This window comes from Motacilla alba, chromosome 24, assembly GCF_015832195.1.
Source record: "Motacilla alba alba isolate MOTALB_02 chromosome 24, Motacilla_alba_V1.0_pri, whole genome shotgun sequence".
Lineage (NCBI taxonomy): Eukaryota > Metazoa > Chordata > Aves > Passeriformes > Motacillidae > Motacilla > Motacilla alba.
The window spans coordinates 766,938-785,131 of NC_052039.1; the positions used below are offsets into that span (position 1 = coordinate 766,938).

At 49.4% G+C, this 18,194-nt stretch overlaps 1 protein-coding gene across 5 annotated transcripts in view; it reads right to left on the bottom strand.

Moving 5' to 3' along the window:
* Nucleotides 1-9,371: 9,371 nt before the first annotated feature.
* FLI1 (Fli-1 proto-oncogene, ETS transcription factor) overlaps nt 9,372-18,194 on the bottom strand; it is an 88,339-nt gene continuing 79,516 nt past the window's right edge. For 4 of the 5 annotated variants that reach the window (XM_038161678.1, XM_038161677.1, XM_038161680.1 and 1 more), the window contains 3 exons: nt 13,897-13,959; nt 12,783-12,830; nt 9,372-11,789 (listed from right to left, as the gene is read on the bottom strand). In XM_038161678.1, the coding sequence (XP_038017606.1) occupies nt 11,260-11,789; nt 12,783-12,830; nt 13,897-13,959 (641 nt within the window). In that variant the 3' untranslated portion in view covers nt 9,372-11,259. Of the gene's footprint in view, nt 11,790-12,782; nt 12,831-13,896; nt 13,960-15,158; nt 15,225-18,194 lie in introns of all 5 variants that reach the window. The other variant, XM_038161682.1, reaches the window with a different exon arrangement.

An 18,194-nucleotide genomic window follows, 5' to 3' on the forward strand; every position in this document is an offset into this window, starting at 1 on the left:
TGTCACACCCTTCTCCACTCCGGATGGAAAGGTCAGCACACAAAGTTCTGCTCCCATCACACATCAGAGCTACCAACAGTGGCTGCACCAGAACTGTGAATGAAGAAGCAGGAGTGAGACCTTTGAGGTAACTCACAAATGCTGCCTGATATTTTAATTGTGCTGCATTGCAATTGTGCTGCATTGCAAACCAACAGTGTAAAAAATACTTTACAGTCCCAATCACCATAGCACCTTAGTGCCCCTCATATAATCAGCTTGGAAGGGCAGTTTTGATCCCCCAAAACAAACATCAAGAAATCAGTGGCCATGCACAGAAATCTCAGAGGGAGCAGGGAAGTGAAATGATGTGTCCAGAGTCCCAGAGTGGTCTGAACCAAAAGGCTGCTCCATCCTTCCAGAGCTGCTGCTCCATCCTTCCAGAGCTGCTGCTGCATTTCCTCCCAAGGCTTCCTGTACAGTTCCCTGGGTGTAGTGTCTCCAGAAAGTGGCACTGTCAGTGCTCAAGGCTCACAAGCTGCACCTCTTACCCCTGGGAGAAGAGATGCATCATGATGCCTTTAATAGAAGCAGAAAAATGTCCCCACTGGACAAAAATAGCAAGTCCAAGGGAAATCCATTTGAAAGGTCAAACCCAGCTTCCTTGAGGAGTCAAGGAAGATTCCTACTTTAAATACTGGTTTGGGATGTTAGTGCTAGTGGGAAAAAGAAATCAAAAGCTCTGCAATGCCTGCCCAAGAGGTGATGCACACCCTCCAAAGCCTGGAGGGTCCCTAAACAATGCACTTCCAGGTACTGCCCCTAAAAAGGCTCCTCAAAATCCTAAACCCCAGGTACTGCCCCTGGAAAGGCTCCTCAAAAATCCTAAACCTCAGTGTTCTTCTGAGCCAGCAATGGAACCTTTTGCCCTGTCTCTGCAGTGTGAGCATGAGGAGGTGTTGTTCCATTTCTGGAAACATGAAGTGCTCCCACAGCTCAAAGAGAAAACACCTGATCCCCCTGTGGGGGCGGTTGCCTGTGCTCCCTCTCCTGACAGTCACACCTGCCTTGGAGCCTGCAGCACAAGGGAGCTGCACCAGGGGAAGGGTGGCTGTGTTCTCTTGTGTGTCTTGGTGTTACTGGAAGGGATCCAGGAGCAGAGGAAATTCGAGGGGAGGGATCCAAAGCTGACAGGGCCATGGCTGAGCTATCGGGCTCCCTTAGAGCGGGACCATGCTGGGAGCTGACTGGGAATCCCAGAGCGAGCCTCCCGCTGGTTGCCACCCCAGGAAGCCCTGGCAGCCCTGCAGCAGCAGGAGATAGAGCTGAGGCAGAGCTCAGCAGCAGCACAACAATGAGTGGAATTTCCTCTGGCTGTCCAGGGAGAGCAGTTTGTCACCCTGCAGATAAAGGCCCAGGAAGGAGGTTATCGGGGACAGGCCACTCGGGACACGCTCCAGAGGAAAGCTATTTTGGGGGCTGTCACCCCTGCTGCCATTAAAAGAAAGTTCAGTTAAGAGGATGAAAATAAATTTAATCTTGCTGAGCAGAAGTGGCTGGAGGGGACCACAGAGCCAATACTGGAAGACAAAGCTCGGGTTCTTCACCCTGGCAGGGCTTCACTTCTCCAGCTCTGCTCGGGTCCCTGCTCCCCTGGGGCGCCCTCCTGCCTTTGGGCCTCCCCAAAAACTGGGACACCCCATGGAGCTGACATCCTGGTCCATACTCTGCCCTTCAGGGGAGCAAACCAGACCATTCCTGCTGGGTTAAGGCCTAAAGGATTTCACTGGGAAAGCCAAGCAGCCAGGCTTGGGAATAATGTGTCTGCACTAAACTTAATTTATCTTCTCATTTCACAAACAACATGTTTCTTCTACTGTATTTATTTTAAACACTCATTCAAGCTGTGCATAATATTTCAATCATTTTGAAATAGATTTACCCTCCTGCTGGCAAATGAATAAGGCATCCTGCTGACTGCTGGAGAAAGGGCCATGAATTAAAATAACTGCTTTTGGTAAACTGACATGTGCTGGTTTGCTGTCTGTCTGCACACATGCTCTGGGAGGAGCTGGTGAAAAGACACCCCTAAAGAAAAATAACAACAATAATTATAATAAAAGCCCCTGGCACACTGTTCAGATGCTCCCACTGACTCGCTCTGCTGGATTGTGGCAGACCACTGCTCACAGGCTGCCAGAGAATGCCTGGATTGCTCCTGCCTGGACACAATTCCCTGGAAACTCTGCTGCTCACCACAGACCCGTCAGCAGGGAGCAAAGACACAAGTGGTGGCAGCTGAGGTGTTCCATCCCCTTCCTTCTCCCCAGGCAAACCCTTGGGAATTCTGCTGGGAACAGCCAGGATTTCCGCCTCATTTTTTCCCCCTAAAATCAGCCCTGCCTTGGTCCATGGTCATGGTGCTGGCCCAGCTCCTGCTCCCCACAAGAGCAGGGAGAAAACACAGCACCAGGCCAGGAATGTGAGCAGAGACAGGGAAGCAGAGAGGGAAAATGTGCAAGTTCCTAAACCCTCTAGTGAATTCTCCTGCTGCAGCTTGGAGAACTTCTAACAGCACCAGCACTGGCCCTAAATCACATTTAACCCTGTGACAGCATCACTGGAACAAGAGGGAGGAAGGCTGAAGCTCTCTCCATGGCTGCTCGAATACACACAAAAGATAATTCCTGAGGCCAAGCTGACATTCCTGTGGTGGAAGCATCTGCCTGGGGACACTTTCACTTGAACAAACTCCCTGCTGCACATAAATTCTGCCTGGTCAGGGGAGGTGGATGAGCGAGGGGAGGCTGGAGATGAGACAGACTCACTTGGTGTCTCCTTTTTTTACACTGCTGGCCATATTCAAGCAAATAAAACATTAAGCCCTCGCTCTCCTGGGCAACCACATCCCAACCAGCTGTGCAAAATCACCAGGTTAATTCATTGTGACTGCTCAGCACGGAGACAGGTCAGGGTGCTGGGGACTATCAGGGATGCAGGGGAGCATGGGGATGCAGGGGAGCACAGGATGTAGGGGAGCACGGGGATGTTGGGGAGCACGGGGATGCAGGGGAGCATAGGGGTGTTGGGGAGCACGGGGATGCTGGGGAGCACAGGGGTGTTGGGGAGCACAGGGATGCTGGGGAGCACAGGGGTGCTGGGGAGCATTGGGGATGCAGGGGAGCATTGGGGATGCAGGCGAGCATGGGGATGCAGGGGAGCATAGGGGTGTTGGGGAGCATGGGGATGCAGGGGAGCACAGGGGTGCTGGGGACCATCGGAGATGCTGGGACCATCGGGGATGCAGGGATGCAGCCATCCCCGCGGTGTTTCTGTGCCGCCGCCACAGGATGGCACCGCTCACCTGCGAATCAGCCGCTCCGCATCCCCAAACTCCGCAGGGCGACCGCGGCAACCTTGAAAAGCAAAGCAAGAATTTATTGGGACTGTTCCGTGTTTTATTACACAAAGTTCAATGCATTCAGTGGCTCGGTTTTGGCACGGGCCGTGCCGGCAGGATGTATTTAGCCCCTTCACAGAAGTATTGGGAATTCTCGGTGGTGAATTCAGAGCTGATGTGTGAGTGGAGGGCTGGGGGCTGTAAACATCGGCTGCTGCTGCACCCAAAGCAGAGAGAGGGGATCAGGAACGGCGAGGTTGGGTCTGGGGAGACGCATATTCCATAGGGAACTCTGCTCTGGAAGGCCAGACCACACACTGCTCCCTGCATTGTGCCTCAGTTTCCCCAGATGTTAAAACCCAACAGTACAGCGGTGCTGGGCTAATGCTTGGATTCCATGACCTCAGAGGGCTTTTCCAACCTCACTGATTTCATGATTCCACCACAGACCACCCCGGGATGGCCCTGAGTCCTCACTGTGTTAGTTTACAGCAGTGCCCAAGGTTCTTGCTCAGATAAAGCTCCCCCGTGCTCTGAAGTGCTCCTGGTGCAGCAGGGAGCCAACCCTCCCAAGGAGTCACTGTCACTGTGGCAGGGCCTGCAGACCTTTGGGATGGTTCTGGAAGCCCAGATCACATCCCTTTGTGCTGCTGTGCCTGGAGCTCCCCAAACAGTGCTATGGAACCAGCCCAGAATGCCAGGATGGCTTGGGCTGGAAGGGACCTTAAAGCTCACCTCCTTCCACCCCCGTGCCAGGCCCCCTGCTCCCCTCTGTCCTTCATGGACAAGGATGCTGCTCCCCAAATTCCCAAAGCAAGGGTGCGATGCCAGTGCCACTGTGTCTGCAGAGCTTGGAATGTGCTGGCTGAGGATTTTGGGGAGCTGCTCAGCTCCCTGTCAGCCTTGAGTCTTCAGAAATGGAGCGTTAAGGGAAGTTTTAAATCCTCCACAGAAACATCTGCCCCAAGCTGAAGCTCCTTCTTAATTTGTTTTACCCTAACACCGCAGTACACTCTTATGTCAGATATGTACATATACACACACACACAATTACATCATATAGGTGTACATATACACACACAATTATATCAAATAGGAATATACACACACACAATTACATCATATAGGTGTACATATACACACACAATTATATCAAATAGGAATATACACACACACAATTACATCATATAGGTGTACATATACACACACAATTATATCAAATAGGAATATATATACACACACAATTATATCAAATAGGAATATACACACACACACACACAATTATATCATATAGGTGTACATATACACACACAATTATATCAAATAGGAATATATATATACACACACACAATTATATCAAATAGGAATATACACACACACACACAATTATATCATATAGGTGTACATATACACACACAATTATATCAAATAGGAATATATATACACACACAATTATGTCAAATAGGTATACACACACACACACACACACACTCTCTCAATTATATCAAATAGGTATACATACACACACACACAATTGTATCAAATAGGTATACACACACACACAATTGTATCAAAGATGTATGTACCTCTATACTGTTCTATGAAATATACATAAATCTATGTGGAATCACAGAGTGGTTTAGGTTGGAAGGGACCTTGAAGCTCTCCCATCCCACCCCCTGTCATGGGCACTATCCCATGTTGCTCCAAGCCCCATCCAGCCTGGCCTTTGACACTTCCAGGGGTGTGGTAAGTGTATATGTATAACAGACAGATGATAGATAGATGATAGACAGATATGATAGATGGTAGACAGACAGACAGACAGATAGATATGTATGTATTATACATGGGTCCTGAGGGAAACAAAAAACCCAGGGAAGGTGTTCAGGTTTCTACAGGTGCCCTCTGCCAATGCCCCTAGCACAACCCCCTTCAGCCACTGCAGAACACCGGGAACACCGGGAACACCGGGAACACCGGGAACACGGACCCCGTGCCCAGGGCTGGCCATGTCCCTGCCCGGCCGGGGTTGGGGACAGCGGGAACACGGACCCCGTGCCCAGGGCTGGCCGTGTCCCTGCCCGGCCGGGGTTGGGGACACCGGGAACACCGGGAACACTGGGAACACCGGGAACACGGACCCCGTGCCCCGGGCTGGCCGTGTCCCCGCCAGCCCGGGTTGGGGACACCGGGAACACGGACCCCGTGCCCCGGGCTGGCCGTGTCCCCGCCAGCCCGGGATGCCAGCCGCGAGGGGACTGCGCCGGGCTGAGCGCGGCGCTCGCAGCCGCAGCAGGGGCGGTGTGCCCAGCCCTGGGCTCTACAGCTCCGGCAGACACAAACTCAGGCAGGAGCCAAGGCAAATCACAAGTTTGCAGCAGTTCCTGGAAAGGAAAGAGCCGGCTCTGGCGGTGAAATCGGCCCGAACTGCCGGAGCCCCATCCTCCTTCACCGCTGCGGCTTCACACAGGAGCTCCAGGACCGAATCCTGTTGCGCCTGCCCTGGTTCGGAGCAGCACGGTCTCTTCACCTGGGAACCCCCCCTGCCCAAAGCCCTTCCCGCTGCAGTCACTGTCCGGGTCGGGGCGGCTGCTCGGCTGCAAACCCAGCTGTGCCATCCCCTGCCTCTCGGGGAGTTCCCCGGGGCTCCCTGGGCAGCTCCCCCCGTGTGGGGCGCAGGGCTGAGCGGCTTCTTGCTGTCGTGGCCTCAAAACTGCTCTGCCTTTGGTCTTCACAGTCTGTGGGTTTGGTATCACGCTCTGTTTGCTGCTCTTGGAGCCTGAAGAGCTGATTTTTGCCAAGGATCTCTAATTCTATTCCGATATAATGGAAGAATCTGAGCTTCATGTGCAGGGATTTCCACCTCTGTAGTGGAAAAAATCAGAACACACAAGCTAAATTACGTGTTGTCATTCTCCACACGACCTTAATCAGAGGTCTCTAAATTCGTTTCTGATTTGACAGAAAGGTCTGAGCTTTATTTGCATCTGATTTCATCTGATTTCACAGATTAAAATTGTCATGTGTGTGTTATGCTGGGTAATGTGCAAAAATATACAAATAAGGTCTTTGAAGTGAATTCATAAATGCCAGCCCCTGACGTGCCCCTGGACTGCAGCTCTAATTAACACCAAATGCAGCCACACTTGGTTTGATGTGGGAGAACGGACTTAGGTAGGCAGCAGGCTGAAGTCTCACCAACTAATTTCACAGAAGTTATTAAAAATACCGGATCAGCACAGCAAAGCAGCCTGTAAAAACTCTATTATTGTAATAGGATAATGAAGTGAAGCTGGCTGCTTTCATGCAGCATTTACAGACTGATGGCTCTTTCCTTGTGACACAGAGATGGGAAACAGCAGCTGGGTTCATCCCTCCTTTGAGCACAAAGCTTCAGGCCTGGACATTTACTGCCATGGATGTGGATGGAACATTGCTGGGCAACTCCAGCCTCACATTAAATATTTACATCAACAGAAGTTATGGCAGATTTCCCTCATAATAATGTCTCATTTGGGCTGGGGTGTACTTGTTGGGCATGAGTATGAGGAATCTGTCTTTGTCTTTACTAAGGAAAGGTCTTGGCACAGGGAAATCCCTCTCCCCTGTCCTGGCACTGGGAAATCCCTCTGCTTTGCTACATTCTCTGTTAGAAATCTGCAGCTGTTTGGAAGTTCATCCTCAGGGCTAAAACACAATTTTTAGGCATATAAAGCAAGAAGGCACCAGTGTGCACAGGACGTGGGTTCTGGCATGCAGGGATTCTGGACAGGAGGGATCTCAGGTGCTTGGCTCTGGAAGGATTTGTTATCCCCTGATTTAGAGCAGCTAACAAGTGCTTAAGCTGGGAGCTCCTTCTTCCAGTGGGGATAAAAAGCCTGCTTCACAACCCCGTTTAAAGCAGGTTCTAAACCTGCTGGTTGTAATTAAACAGGAGGAATTCACACACAGAGGCAGGACCAGCTCAAAGAGAGAAAAGCAGCACAGAGATGCAGCCAAGAGAGCCAGAGCTCTGAGCCTGTAAAGCCATTACTGATTCTACTCCATGTGCAGGCTGCACTCTCTATGTAGAGTTAATTCCAGCTTGGCATGTCTCAGCTAGATCCCATTCAGGGTTTGAGGCTGGTGGAACAGAAATCCTGGGGAAATACCAGATCCCTGGAAATCAGCAGCTGAATTCACCCTGATTGCAATGGGAGCTGGATTTCCTGAGGAGCTCTGAGTCCTGAAAGTTGATGCAGGGAAGGTTTTCTTCTGCCCCTGCTGACTCCCAGCTCACAGCTAAGTGATCCCAACCATCTGCCTGGTGAACTTTCTGATTTAAGCCTGAAATACTTGAATTCAATCTGCCTTGTCCTCCTGGGAAAAGCAGAGAGAGTAGCATTAGGGCTGTCAAATTCCTTGTTTGCTTTGTCCCAGTGTGCCCCAGAAACTTGGGCTGGGAGGGCAGATCCCCCTGTTCCCATCCCTGCAGCTTCCAACCTGGCAAAGCCAGGCTGATTTTGAGGGGTACAGATTACCTACTCCAATCTCTGTCTTATTACTCTTTCTCTGTGTGAGGCATGTAAACTGTTGAGATCCTGTGAAAATGCTCTAAAAAGGTGCCTGGAAAGTGTCCCAGCGGTGTGAGGCTGTCTGGCACTCTGGGGTGAGATCTCCTTGCTCTAAGATCTCTGGGTTCCTTGGGAATGCCCGGAGTAGGAGGCAAAATCTGTCTAGAGCTAAATATTAGCAAATACTAGAAAAAATTAAAGATAAATATTAGTGAATACTAATATTTAGAAAGGATTAATGCCAGCAATGCCTGAAGGGAAGGATGAAAGGAGGCAGAGAAGACCTGAGCTGGGATGCTGCTGATCACCTCCCATTTCAGGAGGGCTCCTTTAACACCCTGGGCAGCCCAGAATCAGATGCTTCTTAAATTGTTGGTTATTTTCAAATGTCTTTTTCCCCCTCAAGGTTCCTGCTGGCCAAATTTTGCTATAAGAGACATCTTTGCACTCTGATAACCTTCAGATTCTGCCTTTAGATGCTTTTGTGCAATCTCATCTTCTGATTTTCCTATTACTGGCAGGCGGGCAGGACATGGTATTCAAATAAAATACTTGATATTTCCACTGATGCTGCACAGCCAGAATCAATCTCGCTGGTGCTGCAGTGGAAAACAACGGAGATAAGCAACAAACCACTCGCTCTTGTGACTAAATTGAGCAACTCTGTTGGAATCCAGAGAGGGAGCAGCTCTGGGGTGCTGGAAGTGGCCCTTTTCCCGAGCCAATCAAGCTTTGTCCTGGTGCTCAGCAACAAAAGGTTTTGTGCAGGAAGGAAGTGCTGTACTTGTGCAGCCCTGCCTTCCCAAGGCTTTATCAGGTCTGTAGGAGCTCCAGATATCTCTCAGGACCACCGTGCAAAAGTGCAGGAAGTGCCTCGGCCTGACCTTTATCCACAATCAGAAGATTCCTTGGCAGAGCTTGTTTTTGCAGCCTCTGCCTCAGGAATGCTGTGGAGCACTGGCTGTCCCTGGGGTTTGGGGATAGGTGGGAAACAGGAGCAGGCTGGGCACACACTGACATTCCTGGGGGGCCCTGGGGCACCCCAAGAGCCACTTCGACACTTCAGCTTCTGAGCTCTGGCTGCCCTCCCACTTTCTCTGCCTCTCCATGGACAAAAGCCAGAGTCTGGGTTTTAATCCCTTCAACGACCAGATCCAGTCTGACCATCTCTGGCAACAATTTTCTGGAATGAGTGGTCAATACTACAGGGATCAGGATGTGTTGCCACTACTGTGGAGCTGCTTTCTTTCTCTTTTTAGCTAAATTTAATTTCAAGTGCATGCAAGTGTGAGAGAGGAGGGAGAGAGTGGGACAATTTGATGCCTTAGAGAAGAAAACCACCATTTATTTTGTCACTTTTTTTTACATCATCTTCTTCATACAAATGTTTCATTGTAACATTAATACATTTTTTTTTAAAAAACCCATCAAGATAGCTTGCAAAATTATATATATTTTAATATCCAAAAAGTACATTGCATATATATAGTAGCAAAAGCCCCATTTCCATGGGTAGCTCCTTCATACTTAAATTTCGCGATTATTGCAGAAATGTTGCTTAAAAACACCCCGAAAGCACTAAGACCTAACTGTATTAGCTTGATCTTCTCTTCCCACTTTGTTAAATAATGGCATCAGTGCTTGTGTTTAACGTTCTGAGCAGACTCCAATGCTCTGGTTTCAGACTCCCCTCCTGCAATGGGATGCACATGGACCAAATCCCGCCCCCACAGTCCCAGGGGTTGGTCTAGACTAGATAGTTGTGATCCTGTTAATTGGCTGCCACTTAATACAAGTCAGCTAATGGGTTGTACATGGAAATCTCACCCCCAAGACATCTGTTCCAAACCCCAAACGCTTGTGGTTTACCCTCTGTTTATGGCACCAAACCGCCGCTTGTGCAGCGTCACATTCCCATCTGCAAGGCCGGGGTGGCTCAGAGGTCTGGAAGGGGTTGGATTTCCACAGAACCCCCCAGCAGAAGCCATCAAAAAGAGGAATATTTTGTCATTTTATCTATGAAGTGGTTAAGATCTTCCCAAAGTTCAGGATTTGGGTGAAAAGCAATCACAGAATATTGCAATGGTTGCCTTGAGATGTTGGGCCTGTTTTCAATCAGCCTCAATGCAAACATGGGAGTAAGTGGAGTTAATTTGCAGACAGCTACAACAGACTAATACAGAAAATCCTCTCCTCTAGACAAACCCAGGGCAATCTGGAGGGTTTCTGGCCACTTCGGGGGTCAGTCATGGATCCAATTGCAGGACTAAGCCTATCTCCAACAGATACATTACTCGTGTCTTTTTTTTTTTTTTTTAGCAAAAAGTACAAAGCTACAGCCCAAATGTACAGATTGAAAAGATGTACAAATTACATTAAAAAAATAAACAAAAAACAACCGAGCTGATAGTAAAAAACAAACCTGCATTTGTGACCGAGGTCAACTCGTTTTATTTACTCTTTCTTTTAAAACTGTGAGATATAGGGAAAAATAACTCTGCATAATTTATACAGTAATTTGCCTTCTGGTTTGTTGACCTTGGTTTGACGGCCTGACAAACGCACAGCGTTCGCGAATCGGTGCTTCCAGAGCCCCGCGGCTCGGGCGGAGCCAGGGACCTGCTGTCGTTTATTCACTTCCCTTCTGCTTCCCAGGAATGCCTGTGCTTGACTTTGCCTTATGCTTTGTTCTGGTTTCTGCTGCTTGCTGAGTTCACACACAGTCAAATGAAGTTGTACTCTAGAGAAGTTCCTTCAATGCCCTTCTTAAAATATACATGTACATATATATATATGAATATATATATATATATATATTTAATTTCCAGTTGAGTGAAATTCCTCCTCTGCCTTAGAGCTAAGATTCCAGTTGTGGTCCCCTGCAGTCCAGTGTCCTCCACTGAATGGTCAAATGGTCAGTGAGAAAAGCCCCATTGTGGTCATCTTTTCCTATGACCCACTGCTGGATCTATGCCTTGTAAAAGCCTTTAAATACTTAAAAACTGCTCTCATCCAAAAGCTAATAATCATTCCAGGGAATGGTGAACCATCTTCATTGTCACTTCCTACAGAGGACACAAGCCTTAAACCCCAAGGAAAATGCAGAGTACTGGCCCGCAGGAGCTTCCATCTCTCAGTTCAAGACACAAGAGGCAAAGTTACAAAAGTAAAAGGTTTGGTCCAGGAATAACACATATCCAGTTTTAATTCTTCCCCAGAAAGGCCACAATTATCCATGATGGGTCCCCCCAAAAACCATACAAATCCCAGGAGTAATGAAAAAGTCCAAACAGACTGCTCAAGGCCACTGGCAGATCAAAGCATTTAGTAATAGCTGCCCAAGTGCGGTGTGACGTGGGCGTTGGGGTGGCGGGGCACGTTGGGGTTGGGGTAAATGCTTCCTGCAGGGGAGGTCCAATAGGGGGAGGCCGCTCCAAAGAAACTGGATGATGTGACAGGCATGGAGGAGGGGTGTGGGGGCACAAAGTTCACCTTCTGCTGGTGGCCATGGTAGGACGGCATGTAGGACAGATCCGACGGGTACTTGTACATGGAGGACTCGGTGGGGTGGGGCTGCAGGGCCTGGGCGATGCCGTGAAAGTCAAATTTGTAGGCATACCTCTTGCCGTGCACTTTGGTCATAATGTTCTTGTCGTAGTAGTATCGCAGCGCCCGGCTCAGCTTGTCGTAATTCATGTTGGGTTTGCTCTTCCTCTCGCCCCAGCGCCGCGCCACCTCGTCGGGGTCCGTCATCTTGAACTCGCCGTTGGTGCCCTCCCAGGTGATGCAGCTGGCGTTGGAGCTGTCTGACAGCAGCTCCAGCAGGAACTGCCACAGCTGGATCTGCCCGCTCCCTGCAGACACAGCCAGGGGAAAGGAAATGACTCGGGCTTTCCTGCTCAGGGCACACACAAAGGCAGGAAACAGAAGGGCTATCTCGATCTCGACTGGGAACTGCTCCTTCGGGCCTTGGAAAGGCGGCCCTAGCAGTGGATAAACTGTTCCCAGCAAACAAGTTACTCAGCCCTTTGTTCTGGGCCTGGGCCTGAGGTCACACTACATTTCATAATGGTTGCCTTTGGCCTTAAAATCCTCGGGCTACTCATAAACAGGGCTTTCTCTGAGGACACTGCTCTCTAGAGTTTTCACTGACTGCCTAGCACAGTGTACTTCACCCCTCCACTGCTCCGTTTGCCACGGAGATTGTTTTGGATAGCTCCAGCTCTCTTTCCAGTGGGTGATCTGAGTTACATGGGATGATTTGTTCCCCATATGACTCCTGGTTTTACTCAGTGTAGTTGTACAAGTAGTTAAGGGTAAGTTAAGAGCCTCAGGAGGATGTTTCCTTACAGGCATCTCATGTGTACAAGTTTGGTTAGTTCGAGCAGGATTTGCTCCAGGCAAATTACTCGCTCCTTAAAATCAGGGATTATTTATTGCAGATGATGTGTTAGGGACAGATACACTGTCACTTTCAGAGATGTTTTCTGCCTTTCTTCTTGTAACCCACAGCAGGCAGTGAAAAATTAATCTGTACTGCAAATCTGACAGACCAGCACTTAAGCCCCCTATAAAACTCTTCTCAGGAATTGCTGGGCTTGGGTCAGAACATCCAGGATGGGGATTTTGTCCCAACACTGATGATGTTGCACTACTTTCCTCACTTTTCTGTAAGGATTTTGGCAAAAGCCCTTGTGAGGTCACAGCTGCTGAGTTCAGCGGCTCTCACAGGTCCCCCCAAGGGTGCAGGGACAGCAGCTGCTCCCCCAGTGCAGGCTGGAGCAGCAGCTCCAAAGGAAAATTCACCTCTTTGATAAGGGGGGGTCTGAAATATAAAATGAACTCACCTGGATTGGCAAGACGGCTGCTGGTAGGCCCCAGGATTTGGTAGGGATCTAAAAAATAAAATAAAGAACAAACAAAAAAAAATCACTCAACAAAATTTAAAGGATGTTTCATCAAAAAGAAACTCCAGGTCATTATGTTTGTTCTAGAAACCAAATTTTAATTTTCTTTCTTTACTCCTTCTGTCCCTTCTCCCAGGGCCTGGAAGTGCTCCTTCTTTTTTTCTGAGCAAACAACCACCAGGTAGTTCTGGCATCCAAAATGGCACAGCCACAGTTTCTGGCACTGCTCTCAGATCTGCCTGCTTTTGCAGTCTGGGATCTCCTTGGACATACTCTGCACTGTGTGGCAACCAGAACACATCAAACATGGAAAAAAAACCTGTGGAATAGGAGAACAGCCACAAAGCAGAAGCAAATGTATTCCTCCTAACAAAAAAGAGCTAAATAAAAAGGAGAGCAGATGAGAATTTCAGATTCACTGGTTAGCAGCTGAGCTTGCTGCCCTGGGAGAGCAGGGAATGTTCACCCGAGTCTCTCATTGTGAAGCAAACACAGCATTAGGGAGATGAGAGTAACAGGAGTTTGTTGCTGGCTCCACCAAGGCTGAGTGGTTCTTGAAAACCCCACAAAGCATTTATTAGGAATGAATTCCTTCCCTTTCTGTGGGGCCTCCTCAGCCCTAATCTCTACACTTGTGCTCTGCCTCTGTCTGGTTGTGGTGAATTGGATCTGCAGTCTGCTGGTGGATTGAACCAGTTCCAAGAGAGCCGAGCCCGGAGCAGAGGAAGGGGATGGGAAGCAGCTGTGCTTCCCAGGCAGGGAGGGTGGGGAGGCAGGAGGGAACACTCCCTGCTCTGCCCCAAGGGGCTGCTTTCTTACCCGCCCCCGCCGTGGGCCGGGAAAGCCCTGCTGGGATGGGACAGGCTGGGATGCTCCAGGGGGATCAGCCCGCGGGGACCCTGCAGATCCTGGCCCAGGGATGGGCAGGGGCAGAGCAGGCACAGAGCCCTTGGGGAGAGCTGCTGGCACAGCCCAGCCCCTGTCCTGAGCCCTCCCCTGCCTGTCCCTGCCTGGGGCTGCTCCCCCAGCCCAAGGTCACAGACCCCACTCTCACCTGGCTGGGGCCGCTGCTGCTCCGTTGTCTTATTCACATTTTGTGTCCCTGTGACAGGAGGGCCTGGAAAGAGACAAGGCATTTATAGGGACAGAGAACAGGTACAAAGTACAAAACACATCCCACAGGGACCACAGCAACTGCTGATATTTTGGAGATTGCACTATAAAATAAAGAGATGTCCCTAGAAATTTAAATTTTCAGTGTACGATGAAAATACACCAATAAAGAAAGCATTATATAGACATTTATAATTTGCCAAATAGTCAGTGAGACAAGGAAAATATTATGTAGATACTTCATTAATTTTCTGTCTTTTATTGCAACTGAACTTCCATTCTAGTGTGCATCCATGCTGTGAACAAAAAATTGAATTATTAAATGTACAAATGCCAACCTCCTACCACATTGGAGCTTTTCCCACATTTTTGCAAGTGCAAATTATTTTTTAGGCAAAAAAATTGGGGTTCATCAAACATTTAGTTGATAATATCACGGTGATTTGTATAAATCCCTTTAACAGGAGGATCTGCTTCTCCTCTTTGTATCATTTCTCACAACAGAAAACTGTGACTCAAAGAATAATTCTCACATTTGGGGTGAGCACAGCTCAGGTAGCTGCAGAGCAAAGGGAGGGGACTCTGCCAGGGGCTGCCACGTGGATTTACAGCAGGAGAACCTTGCTGAGGGTCAGATGTGCCCACCCTGCCCAGGGAGAAGACCCAGCAGTGGGACAAGGGACAGTGGCTCAGAGCCAGCAGGCTGGGCCAGCTGCAACATGGATTTTAGGGACAGAGAATTGGTCTGGGATGTCCAGAAATCACAAATCAAAAATCAAATCAAACCAAACCAAACCAAAACCACTACACCCCCCTACTGGAATCCAAGGCACCCTAAACCCAGCAAGAACAAGAGCTGGGCATGAGCAGGGCTGGGGCAGAGGGGCCCCATCTGCCTGCTGGACTTTGCCTTTCTGCAAAGTTGGCAGAAGCTCTCAGAATGTCCAGATCCGTCCCTAAAACCATCACAGCAGGGGACAGGCCTGTGATTAACAGGGTGTCTGTGCAGAGGATTTGCTCCTGCCCCTTAACCAAACCCTACAATATTACTCTGTCCATGACATTATTCTACTTCCTATCTGTCCCCAGTTCTACCTCTTATCTGTCCCCAAATCTTCTGCCCCTCTGGCACAGGCCAGCTGTGCCCAAGTCTCATTTTAACCTTCCATTGCACAGTTTGGGATTCCTACTGGGACAACTTACTTTTGGAGAGGCCAGAATTCCCATTACTGCCCCATCCTGCTCTCCTGACTGCATCATAGGAGGGATCTAATGACAAAAGACAACAGGCACAGAGGGGTTGAAAAGAACTTTTCTTAGAAAAAAACTTGTAAGACTCTGGCTTTGCTTCGTGGTCCCAGCTGGCTTGGCTTCTGTAGGGCTGCATTTTTTTCCTCTCCCACATCTCCAGCGCTCCCCCAGCCCCTCACAGAAGAATAAATAGGGTTGTAAATGCAGCAATGGGGCTCTTTGGGCAATTCTCAAGCCTGCATGCTCTCACCATGAAGTGCTGTCCTTGCACTCAGTGGAATTCAGTGTGACCCATCCCAGCCACAAGGAGACCCCTTTCTCTCATCCCAAGACCACAGGCAGAGGAGGAGATGAACCCTGTTACTATTTCACAGAAATTAAATTCACATTTTAAACCTGGGGAGGCTGAGGATTTGAGGTGACAATAAGGAGGCCGTTTCAAGGAGATGCAAAAGGGGGAAAAGCATCCTCCAGGGACATCCCAAGTACCCCTCTGCCCAGCACCTCCTGCCTGTGGGGCTGTGCAGCTCCCTGAGGATCCATCCCAGGCACTGGCACATTCCTCCAGCGCTGGGAAAGCCGCTGGGGCTGTGAAATTACAGCCTTGCAGTTATTGGCACGGAGAGGAAAACACAGAGGGATGGGAGAGGGGAGGGAGGGGGAGACAGAGGAGGAGGGAGGAGAGAGGAATGGGGGAAAACAGAGCTCGTGTAATCTGCCTGTTCTTATTTTTATTTTACTTGTTTGGTTTTTTCCCTTTTTGCAGAAACCACAAACCCCACTGCAAATAGATCAGACTGGAAAACAAACCACTGTGGTTTCAGCTGGGACAAAGAGTGGGATGGGACAGCTTGGAAAGAGGGAGGTGACAGCTTCATCTATACTGTTCTAGCAAGGAGACCTGTCCCATTAGGGATCCTTGTCCCCATTGTGGATCCCTGTCCCCATTAGGGATCCCTGTCCCCATTAGAGATCCCTGTTCACAAAAGGGATCCCTGTCCCCATTAGGGATCCCTGTCTCATTCAGGATCCCTGTCCCCATTCGGGATTCCTGTCCCCATTAGGGATCACTGTCTCATTCAGGATCCCTGTTCCCATTTGGGATCCCTGTTCCCATTTGGGATTCCTGTCCCCATTAGGGATCACTGTCTCATTCAGGATCCCTGTTCCCATTTGGGATTCCTGTCCCCATTAGGGATTCATGTCCCCATTAGGGATCACTGTCTCATTCAGGATCCCTGTCCCCATTCAGGATTCCTGTCTCCATTCTGGATCCCTGTCCCCATTAGGGATCCCTGTTCCCAAAAGGGATCCCTGTCCCCATTGTGGATCCCTGTCCCCATTAGGGATCCCTGTCCCCATTAGGGATCCCTGTCCCCATTGTGGATCCCTGTCTCATTCAGGACCCCTGTCCCCATTAGGGATCCCTGTCCCCATTAGGGATCCCTGTCCCCATTCAGGATCCCTGTCCCTGTTCAGGATCCTTGTCCCCATTAGGGATCACTGTCTCATTCAGGATCCCTGTCCCTGTTCAGGATCCCTGTCCCCATTAGGGATCCCTGTCCCCATTCAGGATCCCTGTCCCTGTTCAGGATCCTTGTCCCCATTAGGGATCACTGTCTCATTCAGGATCCCTGTCCCTGTTCAGGATCCCTGTCCCCATTAGGGATCCCTGTCCCCATTCAGGATCCCTGTCCCCATTCAGGATCCTTGTCCCCATTAGGGATCACTGTCTCATTCAGGATCCCTGTCCCTGTTCAGGATCCCTGTCCCCATTAGGGATCCCTGTTCCCATTCAGGATCCCTGTCCCCATTAGGGATCCCTGTCCCCATTCAGGATCCCTGTCCCCGTTCAGGATCCTTGTCCCCATTAGGGATCACTGTCTCATTCAGGATCCCTGTCCCTGTTCAGGATCCTTGTCCCCATTAGGGATCACTGCCACCATTCTGGATCCCTGCCCCGTTCCAGATGCCTGTCCCCGCTCCCATGGCCACGCAAGCAGCAGCAGGGCTGTCCCCTGCCTTGGTGCTGCTGGGACCCTTCCCCAGCCCCAGTGTCCAGCAGCTGTCCCTGCTCTACACCAGGGGTGTTTCCCGGCTGCAATCCCGATGGATCCCAGAGGGACAGGGACGTCCCAGTGACCAAAAGCAGCAGAGCAGGGAGGGGTCTGAGGCAGGCCCTGCCTCTTCCCATCTCCTCCCTGCAGCCAGGCTCTGACTCCCACTGCTCCCCTGGGACATCCCTCTGAGTTACTACAACCACAGCTATCAGAGCCATGTTTGGGGAAATGCTTTGAAAAACCCAAGTTCTGCTCTGAGAAAAGCAAAACCCTCAGCAATGTCCACCAACTGAGATGTTAATGTACGTTTTGGTTTGTTCAATCCATAAACAGTTCTGCAGTGTAACGTTAATGGAAATGCCAGATGATGATTCTGTTAAAGGCAGCAATTCTTTTTCCAACAGAAAAATCCTTTTCAAAATAGGGGAAAATTTCCTTCCCAAAAAGTAGTGGAACTCACTGCAAATTTTCAGCTTTCTCTGATTTTTTGGGGGGCTAAATCATTGACTCAAGGGAATCAACTGCTACAAAGGGCTTGCTTAATCCAGAGTCATAAGCATGTTTTGAGCAAATAAATAGGCCATGATTTGGAGAGATTATCCTCCTCCTCCTCCTCCTCATGTTTAATCCAGGCTGACTGAGTCCCTCTGCCTCAGTTTTTCCTCTATAAATATGGATTATGGAGCAAAGTGAGGGAATGTATAGGGGCAGCTTTGTGTTGTAGGATGAGATTCGACCCTAAGTGTGACTTGGCCATAATAAGAAGGGTTAAATATGATAATCAGCCCTGCTATTGAAACACCGTGTGCACTCAGCTACTGCAAGTTTCCAACTCTTTCTCTCCCCTTCAAAAAAACCCAAACCAAACCAAAACAAAAACAAACAAAAACCCCAAAAACAAACAAACAAAAAACCCACACACACAAAA